Below are 21315 nucleotides of genomic sequence, written 5' to 3'. Positions count from 1 at the left end.
ACATGCACTCAGTGGCCAGTTTATTAGGTACAATTTCAATAAAATGGTTCGCTCCTACAAACAGTGGCCGTGGCTTGCTATATAAAACAGGCATCGAGGCATTCAGTTACTATTCGTTTGAACGTAAGAATGGGCAAAACGAGTGACCTAAGCCGCTGAGCGTGGGACGATCGTCGGTGACAATGTTCCAGTATCTCAGAAACGGCCCGCCTCATGGGGTTTTCATGCACGTCAGTGTCTAGGGCCCTCAAACTCAACTCTTCACGTCGAAGCCAGTTCCACTGCACTTTTTCATTGTTGCCTTCTAATCAGGGACAGATTTTCTACCTGGGAAACTAGGTGGGCTCAAATAATTGTCAGGTAGAACAGAAAAACAGCAGGCCCCCGAACCTCGTAGGGTAAAAGTTGAATATCCTTGGTCTAGGGTTTCCCGAGAATGGTGCGACAAAACCATCCAGTTAGCAGCAGTACTGTGGGCGAAAACAGCTGGTTGATGAGAGGTCAAGAGTGGCATTAATCGTGCAAGCTAACCGGCGGGCCACAAACAGGCAAACAACGGTGCAGGTACGACAGTGGTGTGCAGAACGGCATCTTGGAATGCACAACTCATCGGTCCTTGTCATGGGATGGGCTATTGCAGCAGAAGACCACATCGGTTTCCACTCCTATCAGCTAAAAACAAGAAGAAGTGTCTCCAGTTGGCACTTAATAACTAACACTGAACAATTAAGGAGTGGAAAAACATTTCCAGGTCCGACGAATCCCCATTTCTGTTGTGTCATAGTGATGGCAGAGTCAGGAGTTGTTTGTAAGCAGCATGAGTCCATGGCTCCATCCTGCCTGGTGTCAATGGTACAGGCTGGTATAGGTGGTATAATGGTGTGAGGAAGGTTTTCCTGGAACACATTAGGTTCCTTGATACAAATTAAGCAACGATTCCACGCCCCAAAGAATTCAGGCTATTCTGGAGGAAAAGAGGGGTCCGACCCGGTACTAGATGGGTGTACCTAATAAACTGACCACTGAGTATATCATATAGACATACAGTGAGTTCGAAAATGATTCATACCCCTTGACTTTCCACTGTTAGACTTATTCTAAAATGGATTAAGTAAATGTTTTTCCTCATCAATGTACACACAATACCCCATAATGACAAAACAAAAACAGGTTTTTCAAATTTTTTGCACATTTATTAAAAAACAGAAATACCTTATTTACATACAGTACCAGCCAAGTTTGGAAACACCTACTCATTCAAGGGTTATTTATTTGTACTATTTTCTACATTGTAGAATAATAGTGAAGACATAAACTATGGCATTCTCTCAAACAGCTTCACCTGGAAGGCTTTTCCAACAGTCTCGAAGTAGTTTCCATATATGCTGAGCACTTGTTGGCTACTTTTCCTTCACTCCGCGGTCCAACTCATCCCAAACCATCTCAATTGGGTTGAGGTCAGGTGATTGTGGAGGACAGGTCTGATGCAGCAATCCATCTCTCTACTTGGTCAAATAGCCCACACAGTCTGGAGGTGTGTTGGGTCATTGTCCTGTTGAAAAACAAATGATTGTCCCAACAAGCGCAAACCAGGTGAGATGGCGTATCTCTGCAGAATGCTGTGGTAGCCATGCTGGTTAAGTGTGCCTTGATTTCTAAATAAATCACAGACCGTGTCACCAGCGAAGCACCATCACACCACCACCTCCATGCTTCACGGTGGGAACCACACATGCGGAGGTCATCTGTTCACCTACTCTGCATCTCACAAAGACATGGCAGTCTAACATTTTGACTCATCAGACCAAAGGACAGATTTCCACCAGTCTAATGTCCATTGCTCGTGTTTCTTGGCCCAAGCAAGTCTCTTATTATTATTGGTGTCCTTTAGTAGTCGTTTCTTTGCAGCAATTTGACCATGAAGGCCTGATTCACGCAGTCCTGAACAGTTGATGTTGAGATGTGTCTGTTACTTGAATTCTGTGAAGCATTTATTTGGGCTGCACCATTTTAAAGATAAACTTGTTAACGACGAAAGCACACCATCTGATTATGTTAGGTCAGTACCTAGTCACAGAAAAGCACAGCCATTTTTTCAGCCAAAGAGAGGAGTCACAAAAAGCAGAAATATAGATAAAATTAATTACTAACCTTTGATGATCTTCATCAGATGACACTCATAGGACTTCATGTTACACAATACATGTATGTTTTGTTCGATAAATTTCATATTTATATCCAAAAATCTTAGTTTACATTGGCACGTTACATTCAATAATGTTTTGCTTCCAAAACATCCTGTGATTTTGCAGAGAGCCACATCAATTTACAGAAATACTCAAAATAAACATTGATAAAGGATACAAGAGTTACGCATGGAACTTTAGTTAAACTTCTCCTTAATGCTATGTCAAATTTCGAAAAAGCTTTACCGAAAAAGCACACCATGCTATAATCTGAGTACGGCGCTCAGAGACCAAAACAAGCCATACAGATATCCGTTATGTTGTGGAGTCAACAGAAGTCAGAAATAGCATTATAAATATTCACTTAGCTTTGATGATCTTCATCAGAATGCACTGCCAGGAATTCCAGTTCCACAATAAATGTTTGTTTTGTTCGATAAAGTCCATCATTTATGTCCAAATACCTCCTTTTTGTTCACGCCATTTGTTCACAAATCCAAATTCACGATGCGCAGGCCAGACGAAAAGTCAAAATATTCCATTACAGTTCGTAGAAACATGTTAAACGAGGTATAGAATCAATCTTTAGGATGTTTTTAACATAAATCTTCAATAATGTCTCAACCCGAGAATTCCTTTGTCTTTAGAAATGCAATGGAAAGCAGCTACCTCTCACGGAACACACATGAATGCGCTCATCGCCTTCTGGCAGACCTCTTACTCAATCAGCTTTCATTCTCTCCTCCTTCACAGTGGAAGCCTCAAACAAGGTTCTAAAGACTGTTGACATCTAGTGGAATCCTTAGGAAGTGCAATCGGACTAAATTTACACTGTATCTTGGATAGGCAAAGAGTTGAAAAACTACAAACCTCAGATTTCCCACTTCCTGGTTGGATTTTTTTTTATCAGGTTTTTGCCTGCCATATGAGTTCTGTTATACTCACAGCCATCAATCAAACAGTTTTAGAAATGTCAGAGTGTTTTCTATCTACTAATAATATGCATATCTTAGCTTCTGGGCCTGATTAGCAGGCAGTTTACTCTGGGCACCTTATTCATCCAAGCTACTCAATACTGCCCCCAAGCCATAAGACGTTTTAAAGTAATGATGGACTGTCATTTCTCTTTGCTTATTTAAGCTGTTCTTGCCATAATATGGACTTGGTCTTTTACCACATAGGGCTAGCTTCTGTATACCACCCCTAACTTGTCACAACTGATTGGCTCAAACGCATTAAGAAGGAAACAGTCTACAAATTAACTTTTAACAAGGCACACCTTATAATTAAAATGCATTCCAGGTGACGACCTCATGAAGGTTGGTTGAGAGAATGCCAAGAGTGTGCAAAGCTGCCAGCAAGGCAAAGGGTGGCTACTTTGAAGAAAATGATGGTTACTTTGAAGAATATCAAATATTTGTTTAACACTTTTTTTTGTTACTACATGATTCCATATGTGTTATTTCATAGTTTTGATGTCTTCACTATTATTCTACAATGTAGAAAATAGTACAAATAAAGAAAAACCCTTGAATGAGTATGTGTGTCAACTTTTGACTGGTACTGTATGCCTTATAACAATTCTAACTCGGACAGTTCCTTGGACTTCATGGTATAGTTTTATGCTCTGACATGCACTGTCTACTGTGGGATCTTATATAGACTGGTGTTTCTTTCTAAATCATGTCCAAACAATTGAATTGGCCACAGGTGGACTCCAATCAAGTTGTAGTGACATCTCAAGGATGATCAAAGGAAATTGGATGCACATGCGCTAAATTTGGAGTGTTCTAGCAAAGCGGTGTGAATACTTACAGTATGTGAATGAGATTTCTGTATTTTGTTTTCAATATATTTGCAAAAATTGCAAAAAATCTTTAATTTTGTCATTATGGGGTATTTTGTATAGGTGGGTGAGGGGAAAAATTGATATAATCCATTTTGAATTCAGGCTGTAACACAACAAAATGTGGAATAAGTCAAGGGGTATGAATACTTTCTGAAGGCACTGTATCATATGTTCTATATTCTTTATTCATCAGCTGAGTTCAACACCAGAGCAAATACATTATCTATACCTCTGGTTTCTGATTACAGAGGCTATTTTTAAGCCCACATGTTTACCGTAAGTGAATGTTGACCATAAACTAATAAGCTTTGGCCTTTCCCAAGAAATCCACTCATCATTTTAAGTTAGTGACTGTATCATTATATCTAGGTTTTCCAAGAGGAGCTCGGGGTGGTCAGGTCCTATAACCTGAAACCTGGAGGTGACAAGATTCCAGTCAACAAACAGAACAGAAAGGGTGAGTAGGCCTATACTGTAGATTAATATATGAAGGGTAGACATACATGTACAGGACCACAGATGTGCTTTGTGTTGTTCCATCCCATCTCTAACGCAGCTGATTCAACTAGTTCTGTTCGTCAATTTAGACCACACCACAATAAAATCACATGTCGGGCCTCCGGGACCACATTTCTGTTAGAAAATCGGCGATGTGCCGTTCACTTTAAGCTAATTCACCTTTCTGTGTATTTGTCTGTTCCCCATGTTATGTCACAATTCTCCTCTACCTGATGTCTAGTCAACTTACCCATCTACATACAGTGCATTCGGAAAGTATTCAGTCGCCTTGAATTTTTCCCACATTTCGTTACGTTACAGCATCATTCTAAAATTGATTAACTCGTTTTCCCCCCCTCATCAATCAACTCACAATAACCCATGATGGCAAAGCAACAAAAAAAAGCAAATGTATAAAATATATATATTTTTTTGAGTACTTGAGTGTGATAATACAATATATACATATATATTATACATTTGCTTTTTTTGTGGCTTTGTCATCATGGGGTATTGTGAGTTGATTGATGAGGGGGAAAGAACGAGTTAATCAATTTTAGAATGATGCTGTAACGTAATAAAATGTGGAATAAGTCAAAGGTTTTGAATAGTTTCCGAATGCACTATATCGACCTCTATCACTCCAGTATCCCTGCACATTGTTAATAAGGTATTGGAACTGACCCTGTATATACAGTTGAAGTCGGAGGTTTACATACACTTAGGTTAAAACTCATTTTTCAACCACTCCACAAATTTCTTGTTAACAAACTCTAACTTTGGCACGTCTGTTTTTCAATTTCATTTTTCAACAATTGTTTACAGACAGATTATTTCACTTATAATTCACAGTATCACAATTCCAGTGGGTCAGAATTTTGCATACACTAAGTTGGCTGTGCCTTTAAACGGAAATCAGCCAAGACCTCAGAAAAAAAGTCTGGTTCATCCTTGGAAGCAATTTCCAAAAGCCTGAAGGTACCACGTTCATCTGTACAAACAATAGTATGCAAGTATAAACACCATGGGACCACGCAGCCGTCATACTGCTCAGGAAGGAGACGCGTTCTGTCTCCTAGAGATGAACGTACTTTGGTGCGAAAAGTGTAAATCAATTCCAGAACAACAGCAAAGGACCTTGTGAAGATGGTGGAGGAAACAGGTACAAAAGTATCTATATCCACAGTAAAACGAGTCCTATATCGACATAACCTGAAAGGCCACTCAGCAAGGAAGAAGCCCCTGCTCCAAAACCACCATTAAAAAAAGCCAGATTACTGTTTGGAACTGCACATGGGGACAAAGATCGTACTTTTTGGAGAAATGTCCTCTGGTCTGATGAAACAAAAATAGAACTGTTTGGCCATAATGACCATCGTTGTGTTTGGAGGAAAGAGGGGGAGGCTTGCAAGCCAATGAACACCATCCCAACCATGAAGCACGGGGGTGGCAGCATCATGTTATGGGGGTGCTTTGCTGCAGGAGGGACTGGTGCACTTCACAAAATGACATGAATGATGTCATGAAGAGGGAAAATTATGTGGATATATTGTAGCAAAATCTCAAGACATCAGTCATGAAGTTAAAGCTTGGTCGCAAATGCATACAAATGCCTACCAAGCACACTTCCAAAGTTCTGCCAAAAGTCAAGGTATTGGAGTTGCCATCACAAAGCCCTGACCTCAATCCCATAGAAAATGTGTGGGCAGAACTGAAAAAGCGTGTGCGAGCAAGGATGCCTACAAACCTGACTTAGTTACACCAGCTCTGTCAGGAGGAATGTGCCAAAATTCACCTGACTTATTGTGAGAAGCTTGTGGAAGGCTACCTGAAATGTTTGACCCAAGTTAAACAATTTAAAGGCAATGCTACCAAATACTAATTGAGTGCATGTAAACATCTGACCCACTGGGAATGTGATGAAAGAAATAAAACCTGAAATAAATAATTCTCTCAACTATTATTCTGACATTTCACATTCTTAAAATTTAGTGGTGATCTTAACTGACCTAAAAGACTGTGGTCATTTTTACTGGGATTAAATGTCAGAAATTGTGAAAACTGAGTTTAAATGTAATTGGCTAAGGTGTATGTAAACTTCTGACTTCAACTGTAGCTTCTTACTTTCTCATGTTCTTATTTCTTATTTTATTTCTTGTGTGTTTTAGTTCTACCTTGTGTTTAGTGCTACGTTGATATCGATTACTGCATTGTTGGTTTTGGAGCTTGAAGAAATGCATCACACTGTACTTATGCTTCAATGTCACGTGCACAAGACTTGAAAACTGAAACTTGTTTGAGTATGTGTCTCAATTTATGGGTGCTTGAGTGATTTATTCAATTATTTTCTTTCTCTGCAGAGTATGTTCAGCTGTATGCTGGTTTCCTGCTTAATAAGTCAATTTACAAGCAGTTTGCAGCCTTCTATCGTGGCTTCCACAGTGTGTGTGCGTCAGACGCTCTGATGGTGAGTCGGGACTTCTCTGGGCTTTCTGTGGGGGTGGGGTTAAGGTTGGCTCGGCTCCCAGGTTCTTGGAGGGTTACAATAAGTTATTCACATCACTGTGGTCAGAACCTCGAGATGAAAGTTCTAATACCGGTTTTGTAGTAAGAGGAGGAGATAAGCTAATATCAATATGTGTACCTCACTGGAGGCTGGTGAGGGGAGAATGGCTCATAATAATGGCTGGAATATATTCCATATATTCCACTCCAGCCATTACTATGAGCCTGTCCTCCCCAAGTAAGGTGCCACTAGCCACCTGTGGTGTGCATGCTTGCGTCTCACACATACACAATTGTATGAAGGAGTCTCTCTTGACTGTTAATGTAAATATACACAACTTCTACCTACCTGCCACCTCTTTGACCCCCTCTGCTAGGGTATATTTTGCACTGACTGACATTGCTCAGATACTGTAGCCACCCTATATTGCGAAACAGGACCGTTTTAAGTGGGTCAAGAATAGAGGTGATGAGTTGATTTAGTTATTTAGACAGACTAGGGATTAGGGCCTCCTGGGAAGAATGTTTTTACTTATCTTGTTACAGCAGCACAAACCTAACACAGCTGACTTCCATTGAATACCGATCAGCCAGAGACACAGCACAGCTTATGTTCTCCCTGGCCCAGACTTGCCCAGCAGGGTAGCCTCATATTTATTGATTGATTGATTTATTAACCTTTATTTTAACAGGGGAAACAAGCTGAGATCAGGTCTCTTTTACAGTTGTGCCCTGTGATACAACAATTAAAAAACAACACAACAATTAATAAGAATTTAAAACCAAACAAAATTAAAACATAAAAATTACAAGATGGAGATGAAAAAAATTAAAATAAATTAACTTCTATAAGAAAAACACACATTACAAAAAGCAATCACAGTTTATAATAAGAAGTTAATGTAATGTGCATTTAAACTGTCTTTCAGGCACCAAAACATCTAACTGGAGTTCTCTCTGAAATTCATTCCATGAGTGTGAAGCATGATATTCAAATGCCGTTTTGCCTAACTCAGTGAATCCGGGGTATCTCTAGCACTAGCATGTCCCGTGACCGAGTCTGATACAGTGCCTTGCGAAAGTATTCGGCCCCCTTGAACTTTGCGACCTTTTGCCACATTTCAGGCTTCAAACATAAAGATATAAAACTGGTATTTTTTTGTGAAGAATCAACAACAAGTGGGACACAATCATGAAGTGGAACGACATTTATTGGATATTTCAAACTTTTTTAACAAATCAAAAACTGAAAAATTGGGCGTGCAAAATGATTCAGCCCCCTTAAGTCAATACTTTGTAGCGCCACCTTTTGCTGCGATTACAGCTGTAAGTCGCTTGGGGTATGTCTCTATCAGTTTTGCACATCGAGAGACTGACATTTTTTCCCATTCCTCCTTGCAACAGCTCGAGGTCAGTGAGGTTGGATGGAGAGCATTTGTGAACAGCAGTTTTCAGTTCTTTCCACAGATTCTCGATTGGATTCAGGTCTGGACTTTGACTTGGCCATTCTAACACCTGGATATGTTTATTTTTGAACCATTCCATTGTAGATTTTGCTTTATGTTTTGGATCATTGTCTTGTTGGAAGACAAATCTCCGTCCCAGTCTCAGGTCTTTTGCAGACTCCATCAGGTTTTCTTCCAGAATGGTCCTGTATTTGGCTCCATCCATCTTCCCATCAATTTTAACCATCTTCCCTGTCCCTGCTGAAGAAAAGCAGGCCCAAACCATGATGCTGCCACCACCATGTTTGACAGTGGGGATGGTGTGTTCAGGGTGATGAGCTGTGTTGCTTTTATGCCAAACATAACGTTTTGCATTGTTGCCAAAAAGTTCAATTTTGGTTTCATCTGACCAGAGCACCATCTTCCACATGCTTGGTGTGTCTCCCAGGTGGCTTGTGGCAAACTTTAAACGACACTTTTTATGGATATCTTTAAGAAATGGCTTTCTTCTTGCCACTCTTCCATAAAGGCCAGATTTGTGCAATATACGACTGATTGTTGTCCTATGGACAGAGTCTCCCACCTCAGCTGTAGATCTCTGCAGTTCATCCAGAGTGATCATGGGCCTCTTGGCTGCATCTCTGATCAGTCTTCTCCTTGTATGAGCTGAAAGTTTAGAGGGACGGCCAGGTCTTGGTAGATTTGCAGTGGTCTGATACTCCTTCCATTTCAATATTATCGCTTGCACAGTGCTCCTTGGGATGTTTAAAGCTTGGGAAATCTTTTTGTATCCAATCCGGCTTTAAACTTCTTCACAACAGTATCTCGGACCTGCCTGGTGTGTTCCTTGTTCTTCATGATGCTCTCTGCGCTTTTAACGGACCTCTGAGACTATCACAGTGCAGGTGCATTTATACGGAGACTTGATTACACACAGGTGGATTGTATTTATCATCATTAGTCATTTAGGTCAACATTGGATTATTCAGAGATCCTCACTGAACTTCTGGAGAGAGTTTTCTGCACTGACAGTAAAGGGGCAGAATAATTTTGCACGCCCAATTTTTCAGTTTTTGATTTGTTAAAAAAGTTTGAAATATCCAATAAATGTCGTTCCACTTCATGATTGTGTCCCACTTGTTGTTGATTCTCCACAAAAAAATAGTTTTATATCTTTGTTTGAAGCCTGAAATGTGGCAAAAGGTCGCAAAGTTCAAGGGGGCCGAATACTTTCGCAAGGCACTGTAAATACTGTTTGACCACTGAATTTTTGAGTTAAAGATAATTAAGACATTTCTATAAGACCGCTTTATAGACAAGTATCAACTAGTGTCTGGCCCTTCTAAAAATCAGGGAGTCCCAGCCAACCGATGTGTGCAAAAGTTTTCATTAGTAACAAAGCGCACCGCTGCATGATGCAATGCATCCAATTTCTTCACTACTGATGCTGATCCATACATATATAAAACATCACCATAATCAAGCACTGACATAAGTGGCCTGTACAATTTCCTTTCTGTTTTTAAAAAAAAATAAAAAATGTTACCTTTATTTAACCAGGCAAGTCAGTTAAGAACACATTCTTATTTTCAATGATGGCCTGGGAACTGCCTGTTCAGGGGCAGAATGACAGATTTGTACCTTGTCAGCTCGGGGGTTTGAACTCACAACCTTCCGTTTACTAGTCCAACGCTCTAACCACTAGGCTACGCTGCGATGACAGACAAGATTTATTTCTGCAAAAACATCTTATTCTCAATTTCAGCTTCTTTACCAGCTCAGTTATACGAGTTTTAAAAGAGAGATTATCATCTAACCAAATTCCAAGTTATTTATAGGTGGGAACATGTTCCAAAAGACAGCCATCATGGTTAGCATTTTTCAGAGATTCAAATTGTATACTTTTGGATTGTGAAAATACAATATACTTAGTTTTACTTGAATTAAGCACCAGCCTAAGATCTACAAGTGCATCTTGAAGCAATTGAAAGTCAAATGCTTTAGTGAGTGATGGGGCTGTGGCATATTGTACTGTGTCATCAGCATAGAAATTAAAGCAGCATTTTTTTCACTGAGATACAGATATCATTTATGTATATAGTGAATAATAAAGGACCTAAAATCAAACCTTGCGGGACTCCTTTGTGAACAGTGACCAACTCAGATTTGACCTCATCTGCAATAATAGCCTGAGATCTATCACTGAGATAATTCTGAAACCATAAACATGTATCTGAGGCCAACCCCAATGAGGTCAGCCTCTTCAGCAGAAGAGAATGATCAACTGTGTCGAAAGCCTTTGACAGGTCAACAAACAAAGCAACACAGTTCAACTTCTTATCCAAAGCTCTTACAATATCATTTATAACCAGTGTGGTGGCTGTGATGGTACTGTGCCCCGGTCTAAACTGGACTGAAATTTGTTCAGTATGCAGTTGTCAGACAAGAAAGAGCGCAGCTGTACATTTACCAATGACTAACATTTTTACAAGACAAGACAGCTTAGAGATTGGTTGATCATTATCAAGGTCACCAGTATCCCCACCTTTGTGCAGAGGCAGCACATAGGCAGTTCTCCAAATCTTAGGTATGACCCCAGAGGTCAACATGAGGTTAGAAATATGAGTAAGAGCACCAGAGATAAGTGGTGCAGCTCTAGCCAGCAATTCTGGGTCAAATTTGTCAGCCCCTATCGCTTTCTTAGTGTCTATGGCTAGTAATGGACCAATAACTTTCTCCTCTGTGAAGAGGCTTCGTGAGAAACCCTGACCATCAGCATCCGCACTCATGCATAATGCATATGTATCTTTTCTTCCTTCATTTGTGGTTGGCATTTTCTCAACAAGATTGCCTGCTGCAATGAAGTGATTGTTGAAGGCATTAGCATTTGCGTTCTTATCAGTAATGAGACCAGTATCCAACCCTATCTGATTTGGGAGTGTAGAGTGCATATTGTTCTTTTAATGTTTTAGCTACTTTCCAGAATTTGGCTGGATTCCCATAACAGTCATTTTAAACTAGTCATATAGTAATCCGATTTTGTTCTTCGAACAAGTCTGATGCACAGGTTTCTTAGCTGCCTTAAAATCAGCCAGTCAGAGCTATAATAAGTTTACCTAGCCTTAGCCCATGCTACATCTCTTTTACAAATAGCATCAGAAATGTCAGACTTAAACCATGGGTTTGATCTATTCTTTACTCTAACCTTAATGTATGGAGCGTGTTTATCGTATATGGTCTTTTCATCTATGGCTAATGCGCCTTTCTAAAGACATGGGCACGTCATTTGTTGCCAATTTGGATTGTTTTGGAAAAAACGGAGGTAATTCGTCAATGATGGAATTCATCTGGGTGAAAATGGCGTCCGCCTGCTATCTACATTCTGCAATAGATGGAATTCCATCTGAAATTACTGTAATTCTACAACAGTACCAGTCAAAAGTTGACACACCTACTCATTCCTGGGTTTTTCTATGTTTAAATGTTTTTCTACATTGTAGAATAATAGTGAGGACATCAAAACTATGAAATAACATAAGTGTTAAACAAATCAAAATATTTTAGATTCTTCAAAGAAGCCACCTTTGACAGCTTTGCTGGAATGCATTTCAATTAACAGGTGTGCCTTGTTAAAAGTTAACTTGTGGAATTTATTTCCTCCTTAATGCGTTTGAGGTAATCAGTTGTGTTGTGACAATGTAGGGTGGTATACAGAAGATAGCCCTATTTGGTAAAAGACCAGGTCCATATTATGGCAAGAACAGCTCAAATAAGCAAAGAGAAATGACAGTCCATCATTACTTTAAGACATGAAGGTCAGTCAATACAGAACATTTCAAGTTTCTTCAAGTGCAGTGGCAAAAACCATCAAGTGCTATGATGAAACTGGCTCTCATGAGGACCGCCACAGGAAAGGAAGACCCAGAGTTACCTCTGCTGCAGAGGATACATTCATTAGAGTTAACTGTACCTCAGATTGGGGCGGCAGGGTAGCCTAGTGGTTAGAGCGTTGGACTAGTAACCGGAAGGTTTCAAGTTCAAACCCCCGAGCTGACAAGGTACACATCTGTCGTTCTACCCCTGAACAGTTGTTAACCCACTGTTCCTAGGCCGTCATTGAAAATAAGAATTTGTTCTTAACTGACTTGCCTAGGTAAAAGGTAAAATAAAAATAAAAGATTGCAGCCCAAATAAATGCTTCACAGAGTTCAAGTAACAGATATCTCAACATCAACTGTTCAGAGGAGACTGCGTGAATCAGGCCTTCATGGTTGAATTGCTGCAAAGAAACCACCAACACCAATAATAAGACGAGACTTGCTTGGGCCAACAAAAACGAGCAATGGACATTAGACCGGTGGAAATCATTCCTTTGGTGGGATGAGTCCAAATGTGAGATTTTTGGTTCCAACCAATGTGTTTTTGTGAGAAGCAGAGTAGGTGAACAGATGATCTCCACATGTGGTTCCCACCGTGAAGCATGGAGAAGGTGTGATGGTGCTTTGCTGGTGACACTGTCTGTGATTTATTTAGAAATCAAGGCACACTTAACCAGCATGGCTGCAGCGATACACCATCCCATCTGGTTTGCGCTTAGTGGGACTATAATTTGTTTTTCAACAGGACAAGGACCCAAAACACACCCAGGCTGTGTAAGGGCTATTTGGCCAAGGAGAGTGAGAGTTCTGCATCAGATGACCTTTCCTCCACAATCATCTGACCTCAACCCAAGTGAGATGGTTTTGGGATGAGTTGGACTGCAGATTGAAGGAAAAGCAATCAAAAATTATGCTCAGCATATGTGGGAACTCCTTCAAGACTGTCGGAAAATAATTCCTCATGAAGATGGTTGAGAGAATACCAAGAGTGTGCAAAGCTGTCATCAAGGCAAAGAGTGGCTTCTTTGAAGAATCTCAATTATAGAATATATATTTGTTTAACCATTTTTGTGGGTTACTACATTATTCCAAATGTGTTATTTCATAGTTTTTATGTATTCACTATTATTCTACAATGTAGAAAATAGTAAAAATAAAGAAAACCCTTGGAATGAGTGCATTCCTGAAATACTTTAGCTAAATACAATGGAATCAATGGAATCAATTTTTGTTCAGATTGTGAACTCTCAATAGATTTGTCAATTTATTTATCTCCTGACAGAGAGGTAATTTAGTGTTTGTTACCTGCCTGGTAATTAAATAAACAAAAGACTAATGTTGGTGGTACATATCTGTTTGTCAGAGACACTAAAGCGTCCTAGAATAGACATTCAGTATTGGTTGAAAACCTGCTGACACTGAATAACTTGATGACCTACAGAATAGTTTGGAGTTACAGATGTAGGATCTTTAATTTGAGCCAGTTTGCTGCAGCAGGAAAATAATGCTCAGCAAGAGGAAATGTGTATAATTATGTGGATTGTCATTCATTTTTGTAGGGGTTCACACATGTTTCGTAAGGGAAATTACACACTTCAGAAGCTTTTTTTAAACCTCAAAATACAGTGCAAGTTTTACATTGCAAATTAAATGAAGATCCTTCATCTGTATTTTAACACACTGAGTTAATAAGTAAGATCGTTGTTAATATTGGTGCAACTCCAGGATCTGTGGCTGGTTGACTATGTTCAATGTTGGTCTGTCCACAAGTGTACACACACACACATGCACCCACTGTGGGTATGGTCTGCACCCTGCCAAGTTACTGTATGTCTGAGCCAATCCTAAACTAGTTCAAATATTAAACTAAGATCAAATATTACCACCAAGATGTATGGTCAAGATGTATGGTCATGTAGAATATATGCTAATCACTGTGAAGCACACATTGTAGGCCACAATGAATTTATGTGCATTGACTCAAACACAATACTGATAAAGCACTGAACTTAAAAAAATCTCATCGTATGTATTGTTGGCATTGTCAGCAAATCCCTCATGTCAGGGACCAAGTCAAAGCTCTGCGCTCAGCTGTGTGATATAAATCCCTCATCTCTAAAGCTATGTTTCAAACTAAGCCCTGGATGCATAGTACAATATGTGATGTTACTGAATTACAGTAGGCATAATGTAAGACGTTATTTCTATATCACAGGAGGTTGGTGGCACCTAAATTGGGGAGGACAGGCTAGTGGGAATGGCTGGAGCAGAATTAGTGGAATGGTATCAAATACGTCAAACATATGGTTTCCATTTGTTTGATTCCATTCACTCCATTGTAGAGATTATTATGAGTCGTCCTCCCTTCACCAGCCTCCTGTGGATTACACTATAGGGCACTCCTTAGTGATGATGTTGTGGTTGTGCAGCTGCTGAGGCCAGAGGAGGTGGAGATGCTGGTGTGTGGGAGTCCAGAGCTGGACATGAGCGCCCTACAGAGAGCAGCTCAGTACGAGGGCTACAGCAAAGCTGACCTCACAGTACGGTAAGGGTCATGCACACAAACACCCAGTGCACCCAATCTATACAACTCTGCATACCTTTTTCATCTTTCACCTGGCCAGCAACCCCTGATCCTGCTGTGGAGTAGAAAATATCCAATATCACAAAGCCTACAGCAACAAGCCATTATGACACACCCATGCAGTGCTATAGGGCCTTTCACTCTGTTGGAGGAACCTAGAGCTGAACTCTTCATACCTCCTCTCTGGATGCCTGCAGCCAGCCAGTGCCCCCTTACAGCTGTAAGTTACTCCGCTCCCTTCCAGGCCTGTTTACTCCAGCTGAACCCCCCACCCCCCTTTCCTTACAGAAAAGTCACGTTGGCTATGTTTTTTTCTTGTGTGTGTGTTTAGCTGTTTTTGGGATGTGGTGCTGGATTTCCCCTTGGAGTTGCAGAAAAAGCTGCTCCACTTCGCCACAGGAAGTGACCGTGTCCCTGTGGGAGGGTTGGCCGACCTCAACTTCAAGATCGCCAAGATCGACGTGTCCACTGACTGGTACTGTACAGTCATCTCATCACCCATTGCCTCTTACTCTCACATATATCCAACAATATAGAACAATATCTAAATAGACCAGCTATTATATGTTGACTTAATTAACTGGTTGACTGCAAATGCTATATGTTGAGGAGCAGCATACAGTATTGTAGAGTGTAAGTGGACAGATATTGTGTGGTGTCATTGTAATCTGTTATAATGCAGCCAGGTTTAGTGCAATGGCAACAGAAGGGCCCTTACAGTAATTGTTTAGACAGGTTATCCTTGTCTGTTTCAGGTTACCCATATCTCACACCTGCTTCAACCAGATCTGCCTCCCACCTTATAAAAGCAGGAAGGAACTGAAGCAGAAGTTAACCATCGCCATCTCAAACGCAGAGGGCTTTGGCTTAGAGTGACTCAGTCTGCAGCTATGAGATTCACAGTAAGATGAGAGTAGGTGATTCCTTTCCAAATGTACTTTAGAATTAAATTCCTTCAAAAATAGAATTTGATATAGACTACATGACCAAAAGTATGTGGACTCCTGCTCATTGAACATCTCATTCCAAAATCATGGGCATTAATATGGAGTTGGTCCTGCCTTTGCTGCTATAACTGGGAAGGCTTTCCACTAGATGTTGGAACATTGGACTTGCTTCCATTCAGCCACAAGAGCATTAGTGAGGTCAGGCACTGATGTTGGGCGATTAGGCCTGGTTCGCAGTCAGCGTTCCAATTCATCCCAAAGGTGTTTGATGGGGGTTCAGGTCAGGGCTCTGTGCAGGCCAGTCAAGTTCTTCCACACCGATCTCGACAAATCATTTCTGTATGGACCTTGCTTTGTGCACTGGGGCATTGTCATGCTGAAACAGGAAAGGGCCCTCCCCAAACTTTTGCCACAAAGTTGGAAGTACAGAATCGTATTGAATGTCATTGTATGCTGTAGCATTAAGATTTCTCTTCACTCAAACTAAGGGGCCTAGCCCGAACCATGAAAAACAACCCCAGACCATTATTTATCCTCCAACAAACTTTACAGTTGGCACTATGCATTGAAGCAGGTAGTGTTCTCCTGGCATCAGCCAAACCCAGATTTGTCTGTCGGACTGCCAGATGGTGGAGTGTGATTCATCACCCCAGAGAACGTGTTTCCACTGCTTCAGAGTCCAATGGCAGCGAGCTTTACACCACTCCAGCTGACGCTTGGCATTGCGGATGGTGATCATAGGCTTGTGTTCGGCTTCTCGGCCATGGCAACCCATTTCATGAAACTCCTGACGAACAGTTCTTGTGCTGACGTTGCTTCCAGAGGTAGTTTGGACCTCGGTAGTGAGTGTTGCAACTGAGGAGAGACGCACTTCAGCACTCAGCGGTCCCGTTCTGTGAGCTTGTGTGGCCATTCATTTGAAGGGGAGTCCACATACTTTTGTGTATAAATAGTGTATTTTTGTGAGGTCAAAATTTGTATTTTCTTAGCTTGATTTGTATTACACTGTTATAAATATTCAAAACTAAGGCTTTGCTGGTTAAAGAATGTTACTTGTGTCATGAGATATAGATTGTCTTGTGAGGTCCAGGATGTGTATTTGCTGCCTGTTGATGGGCACAGCAGAATCTTTCACTTGTTTGGTAGTAATAAGAAATGTGAGCTCCTGTTTCTATGGTAGCAGTGGAACCATGACTGTGTCTGGTTGTGCGTTTGTTTATCTCTCTAACTATTACGGTAAGCAGCTTTGTGGCCTTATTTCTGCCTGCCTGGTAGACTGCCAATGTAAAGAGAATCCTTTGGTCAGAAACGTTGTGCAGGATCTTTGGTTAAACAAAGCATTATCAACATAAATCTGAAAAGTAAAAGGCACACTCATTAGCGTTATCATTTAAACAAACAAAGTAAGTCAAACCCAGATTGGTTGGGTAATTCAGTATCTTCACACCTTCCTGCCTTCAACAACTTTCAGGAAGCTAATAATAGATGTTTGATACATTTATCATAGAAGTAGCCTGTGACTATGAAAGCCTCCCTTTCTAAGACTGATAGACTTTTATCTTCAACCCGTTGGCTCAAAATGATAACATCTGCTCATTAGACTGAAAACTTACCAACATATTTCTGTTTATGTTTTACTACACTAATCTGCCTATAGAATTTAATCTATCACTTTCTTGTCTTACAAAGTAACTAATCATAAGTCAATGTCATAGTCTGTCACATGAATTAATAATAATGCATGTTCTATTCTGACTGTAGAGCTACACGGTATGTACAAAACATTAAGAACACCTGCTCTTTCTATCACCCAAAGGACATCTAGCCAACTTGGCACAACTCTAGGAAGCATTGGAGTCAACATGGGCCAGCATCCCTGTGGAGCGCGTTCGGCACCTTGTAGAGTCCATGCCCCGACAAATTGAGGCTGTTCTGAGGGCAAAAGGGGGCATGACTCAATATTTGGAAGGTGTTCTTAATGTTTTGTACACTCAGTTTATAATGTATATCTTTAGAGCAAGTCTATGATGTGTAATGTAACTGACTGTTGATGATGTTATGTTGTGTTTCTATTTATTTGTAAAAATTACTGTCTAGTCCCAAGTAATAAACTTATCTTTGAGGTTTTTAAACTCAGAAATGAAGTTGTCTGATGGTAAATCTTTTTTGTTGTGAATCTGAACGATCTGACAATGTGTGCAGGGCCAGGTTAAATGTCGAAGGTTGATTCCATTTGGCAGAATCTCTGAGCTGTTATCAGGCGTTGCTTTGCAAAACAGATATTGTAATTGGTTTGATGTGGCAAATGTGGCTCCATCCAACTTAATACCCCATATCTATATTTCAGCCTCACACAACCATATCTGAGTTTGAATTACCACAAGTCGTAATTGAACAGGTCAAACCGGCCTGCCTGAAGAGGAGGAGCACAGAGGACTTGACACCTTAAGAGAGGGGTAGAGGAATATGCTGTAATTTTCAGAAATGGCTAATAAGTCAGCTCCCGCATTCTGACAGCTGACTGATACACAGCCAGGGTCATAGGCCACAGAAACATCATTAAAGGCCCAGTGCAGTCAAATTTGATTTTCCTGTGTTTTATATATATTTCCATAGTATGAGGTTGGAGTAATACTGCAAAATTGTGAAAATGAGGCCCTTTTAGTGTAGGAGTCTTTTGAAACCGCTATCTTAAATGTCAGACTGTTTTGGTGGGATGGAGTTTTGACATGGCCAGGCAGTAAATTAGTACATAGAACAATAAGAAAGAGTTTCAAACCTCTCACTCAGACCACTCACAGACAGTCCTAGCAAAATTCTTGCTTGAGAAATTGCTCTTGGCTAAGAAGCTATTTTTGTTTATTTTCAACCATTTCAATTGAAAACCATCACAGTAAGGTACATAATTGTTACCCAGAAATGATTTGATATTCAGATAAAAATGGCTGCATTGGATCTTTAAAGCATGTTGATGAGTGGCTTGTAAACCAGTGTCATATATAGAAAGAGAGAGTGATAGAAAGGTAGAGAGTGATGAGAAGGAGTAGCATTGTCAACACAAAGTTCACGATCCACTGCAGAACACTTTGTCCCAGCAGCTTAAATCAAGTGTACCAGAATAGGAACCATCTGTACTTACAGGGTGACCTAGGGAAATGAGCCAGACAGAGGTGTGATGAATCATTTACACGTTAGGGTGCATTGTTTAAGCAACATTTAGTACAACTTTTGAAATAACCACATACTATGCACAATAATCATAGAACAACAACTAAAAAAAATACTTATTAAAAAAGTACTTATTAATATGACATTATGACAATATTAACATTATATCCAACTTCAGTTGTGACTGCTCTGGGTTGTTCTCACATGACGCAGTCTTACCACAAGTTGTTGTGATAAAGCATAGACTTAAGTCCCAGGAATATGATTTCCTCCGTGCCATGGCCATGTTTTAGAACACCTTGGTGGTGATTGTAGTATATGACATCAAATCAGTATCCACAATTTGATTTGCAAAGGGAGGGTATATTACTGGAAACTTTCTAAGTTTACCAGTAAACGACCAGAAATTTGGTATCTTTCAAGAATTGTATGTAATCTATCACAAGACCCTTTTGGGAACTTCAGATTATCACAGGTGTCTGTGATTATCTCCAGCCCTCTGTGTGGATTTGCCACGCAAAAATAATGAAATCAATCAAATGATTTTAAACAAAAAATTGAATGACAAAGCTGTGAAACATTATCCTAAATATAAACCATGAACTAAGTGAATACCATTGGTGTTTAATATGAGGGTTTCAGCATGAAATATCCTTTATAATTTTTAAACACTTATTTGACTGTCAGTATGTATTTTTTGTCAATATTTTTGTGTCAAAGTGACTTTTTCCAGTTGTGAAAAAGTCAACAGTTGAAAGAGTTGCGGAGTTCATTGAAAATAATGCCATTGTTGATTTAGATGCTTTTTTCATTGATTAGGCTGTTTTCTCTTGAACCATATAGTTTATCTACTAGAAACGCATGGACAAGATGGACACAGATTTTTAAAAATGAATAGTATATGTATATTATTCAAATAGAAATGACCAAAATTACAATAAATGGCATAGATTATCTGAATTACTGAAATGACTGAAGATTCCAGTAAATTACCAGTAGCTTTGCAACTACCCACAATCCATGTCTGTAGAGCAATACGTGTGCTGTAGCATAACACTGTTCTTCCTGCCTTGTATGCACCAAGTCTACCCAACCTGACTCCTCCCTTTCTCAAACTCACACACACAAACACACACCAAAAGCAGCATAATTCCTGTCCCCACTCACTACTTTCTACCTCAGAAATATGAAGTTGACAGGCAGGGAGAACTCCTATACAAGGAATATTTAACATGCTCCACCATTGCTGAGAGTTTTACATGGATGAGGAAGTAAATAGTGTCTACAAGATGCATTATTAGGTTCCACTTGAGCTTTGCAGGGTGCAGAGGTATAAAAAAACGAATGAATCACTTTGAACGCAATTTTTTTTATTTTTTTTATGGAATTATATTACTGGTCGATCATGGTTGTAAATAATTCTAGGACCTTTAAAAGGTTAATTGTCATTTAAACAATCTCCTGATTACTCCATTTGATTAGGTATAATACAGACTATGGTATGATTCAGATTATACCAAATCCCCTTCTGAAACAAAAGTATGTGTCTATAAAAACAAGAAGGGACTATCCCCAAAGCTGTGCTCAACATGCTCTTCATTGCCCCAGAATAGCCAACTGACCCTTGTTCGGGTTCATGAGGACATCACAACATCACAAACAAACATGCAACCCCTTTGGTCATGTCATCTCCTGCCAGACAGAAATGTGATTTCACATATATGCTCACCAGTGAAATAGAAATTAGCTACAACACCCTGGTCTGTTTGAGCATCTCAAGCACCATATGTCCATCATCATTGAATGTCCTGCCCTCTCACATTATCATCCTACTTGTTTTATCAAAGGTCCACTTGACTGTTGCACAACCCCAAATGGCCCACTTCAGTCAACTAGTTTGAGAACACCACAACATCATCATACATTTTTTTTTTTTATCATATGGGACCAGATACTCTTACAGGAGCAATTGGGGTTAAGGGCCTTGCTCAAGGGTACAGACCTATTTTTCCACGTAATCTGCTCAAGGATTTGAACCAGCAACCTTTCAGTTACTAGCCCAACATGCTTAACCACTAGGCTACCTGCCTCCCCTAAACAAACATCATCCAGCCATTGTATGGCCTTGTCATCGTCTATCTCCTGCCAAACCAAATTGACGTTTAGAGGAGCTCGGTGTAACACAATATGCACCCATGATGTTCCTCATATATAGGCATACCATTGAAGTAAAAACGAATAGTCTGCTCTCTCAA

General features: G+C 40.0%; 1 protein-coding gene across 2 annotated transcripts in view; it reads left to right on the top strand.

The window, feature by feature from the left end:
• Positions 1-18036, top strand: part of LOC118369802 (probable E3 ubiquitin-protein ligase HECTD2) — a 40012-nt gene extending 21976 nt beyond the window's left edge. The window contains exons 17-21 of one of the 2 annotated variants that reach the window (XR_004822678.2): positions 4405-4492; positions 6894-7000; positions 14791-14906; positions 14986-15165; positions 15277-15417. Coding sequence is in view for 1 of the 2 variants with exons in the window: in XM_035754509.2 (XP_035610402.1) it covers positions 4405-4492; positions 6894-7000; positions 14791-14906; positions 15277-15420; positions 15701-15821 (576 nt within the window). In the remaining variant the exon portion in view is untranslated. Of the gene's footprint in view, positions 1-4404; positions 4493-6893; positions 7001-14790; positions 14907-14985; positions 15166-15276; positions 15421-15700 lie in introns of those variants that run through there. The other variant, XM_035754509.2, reaches the window with a different exon arrangement.
• The last annotated feature ends 3279 nt before the right edge of the window (positions 18037-21315 follow it).

This window comes from Oncorhynchus keta, chromosome 36 (assembly GCF_023373465.1).
Source record: "Oncorhynchus keta strain PuntledgeMale-10-30-2019 chromosome 36, Oket_V2, whole genome shotgun sequence".
Lineage (NCBI taxonomy): Eukaryota > Metazoa > Chordata > Actinopteri > Salmoniformes > Salmonidae > Oncorhynchus > Oncorhynchus keta.
Note: the sequence above shows the minus strand (reverse complement) of the source record. Positions and strands in the feature narration are given on the sequence as shown.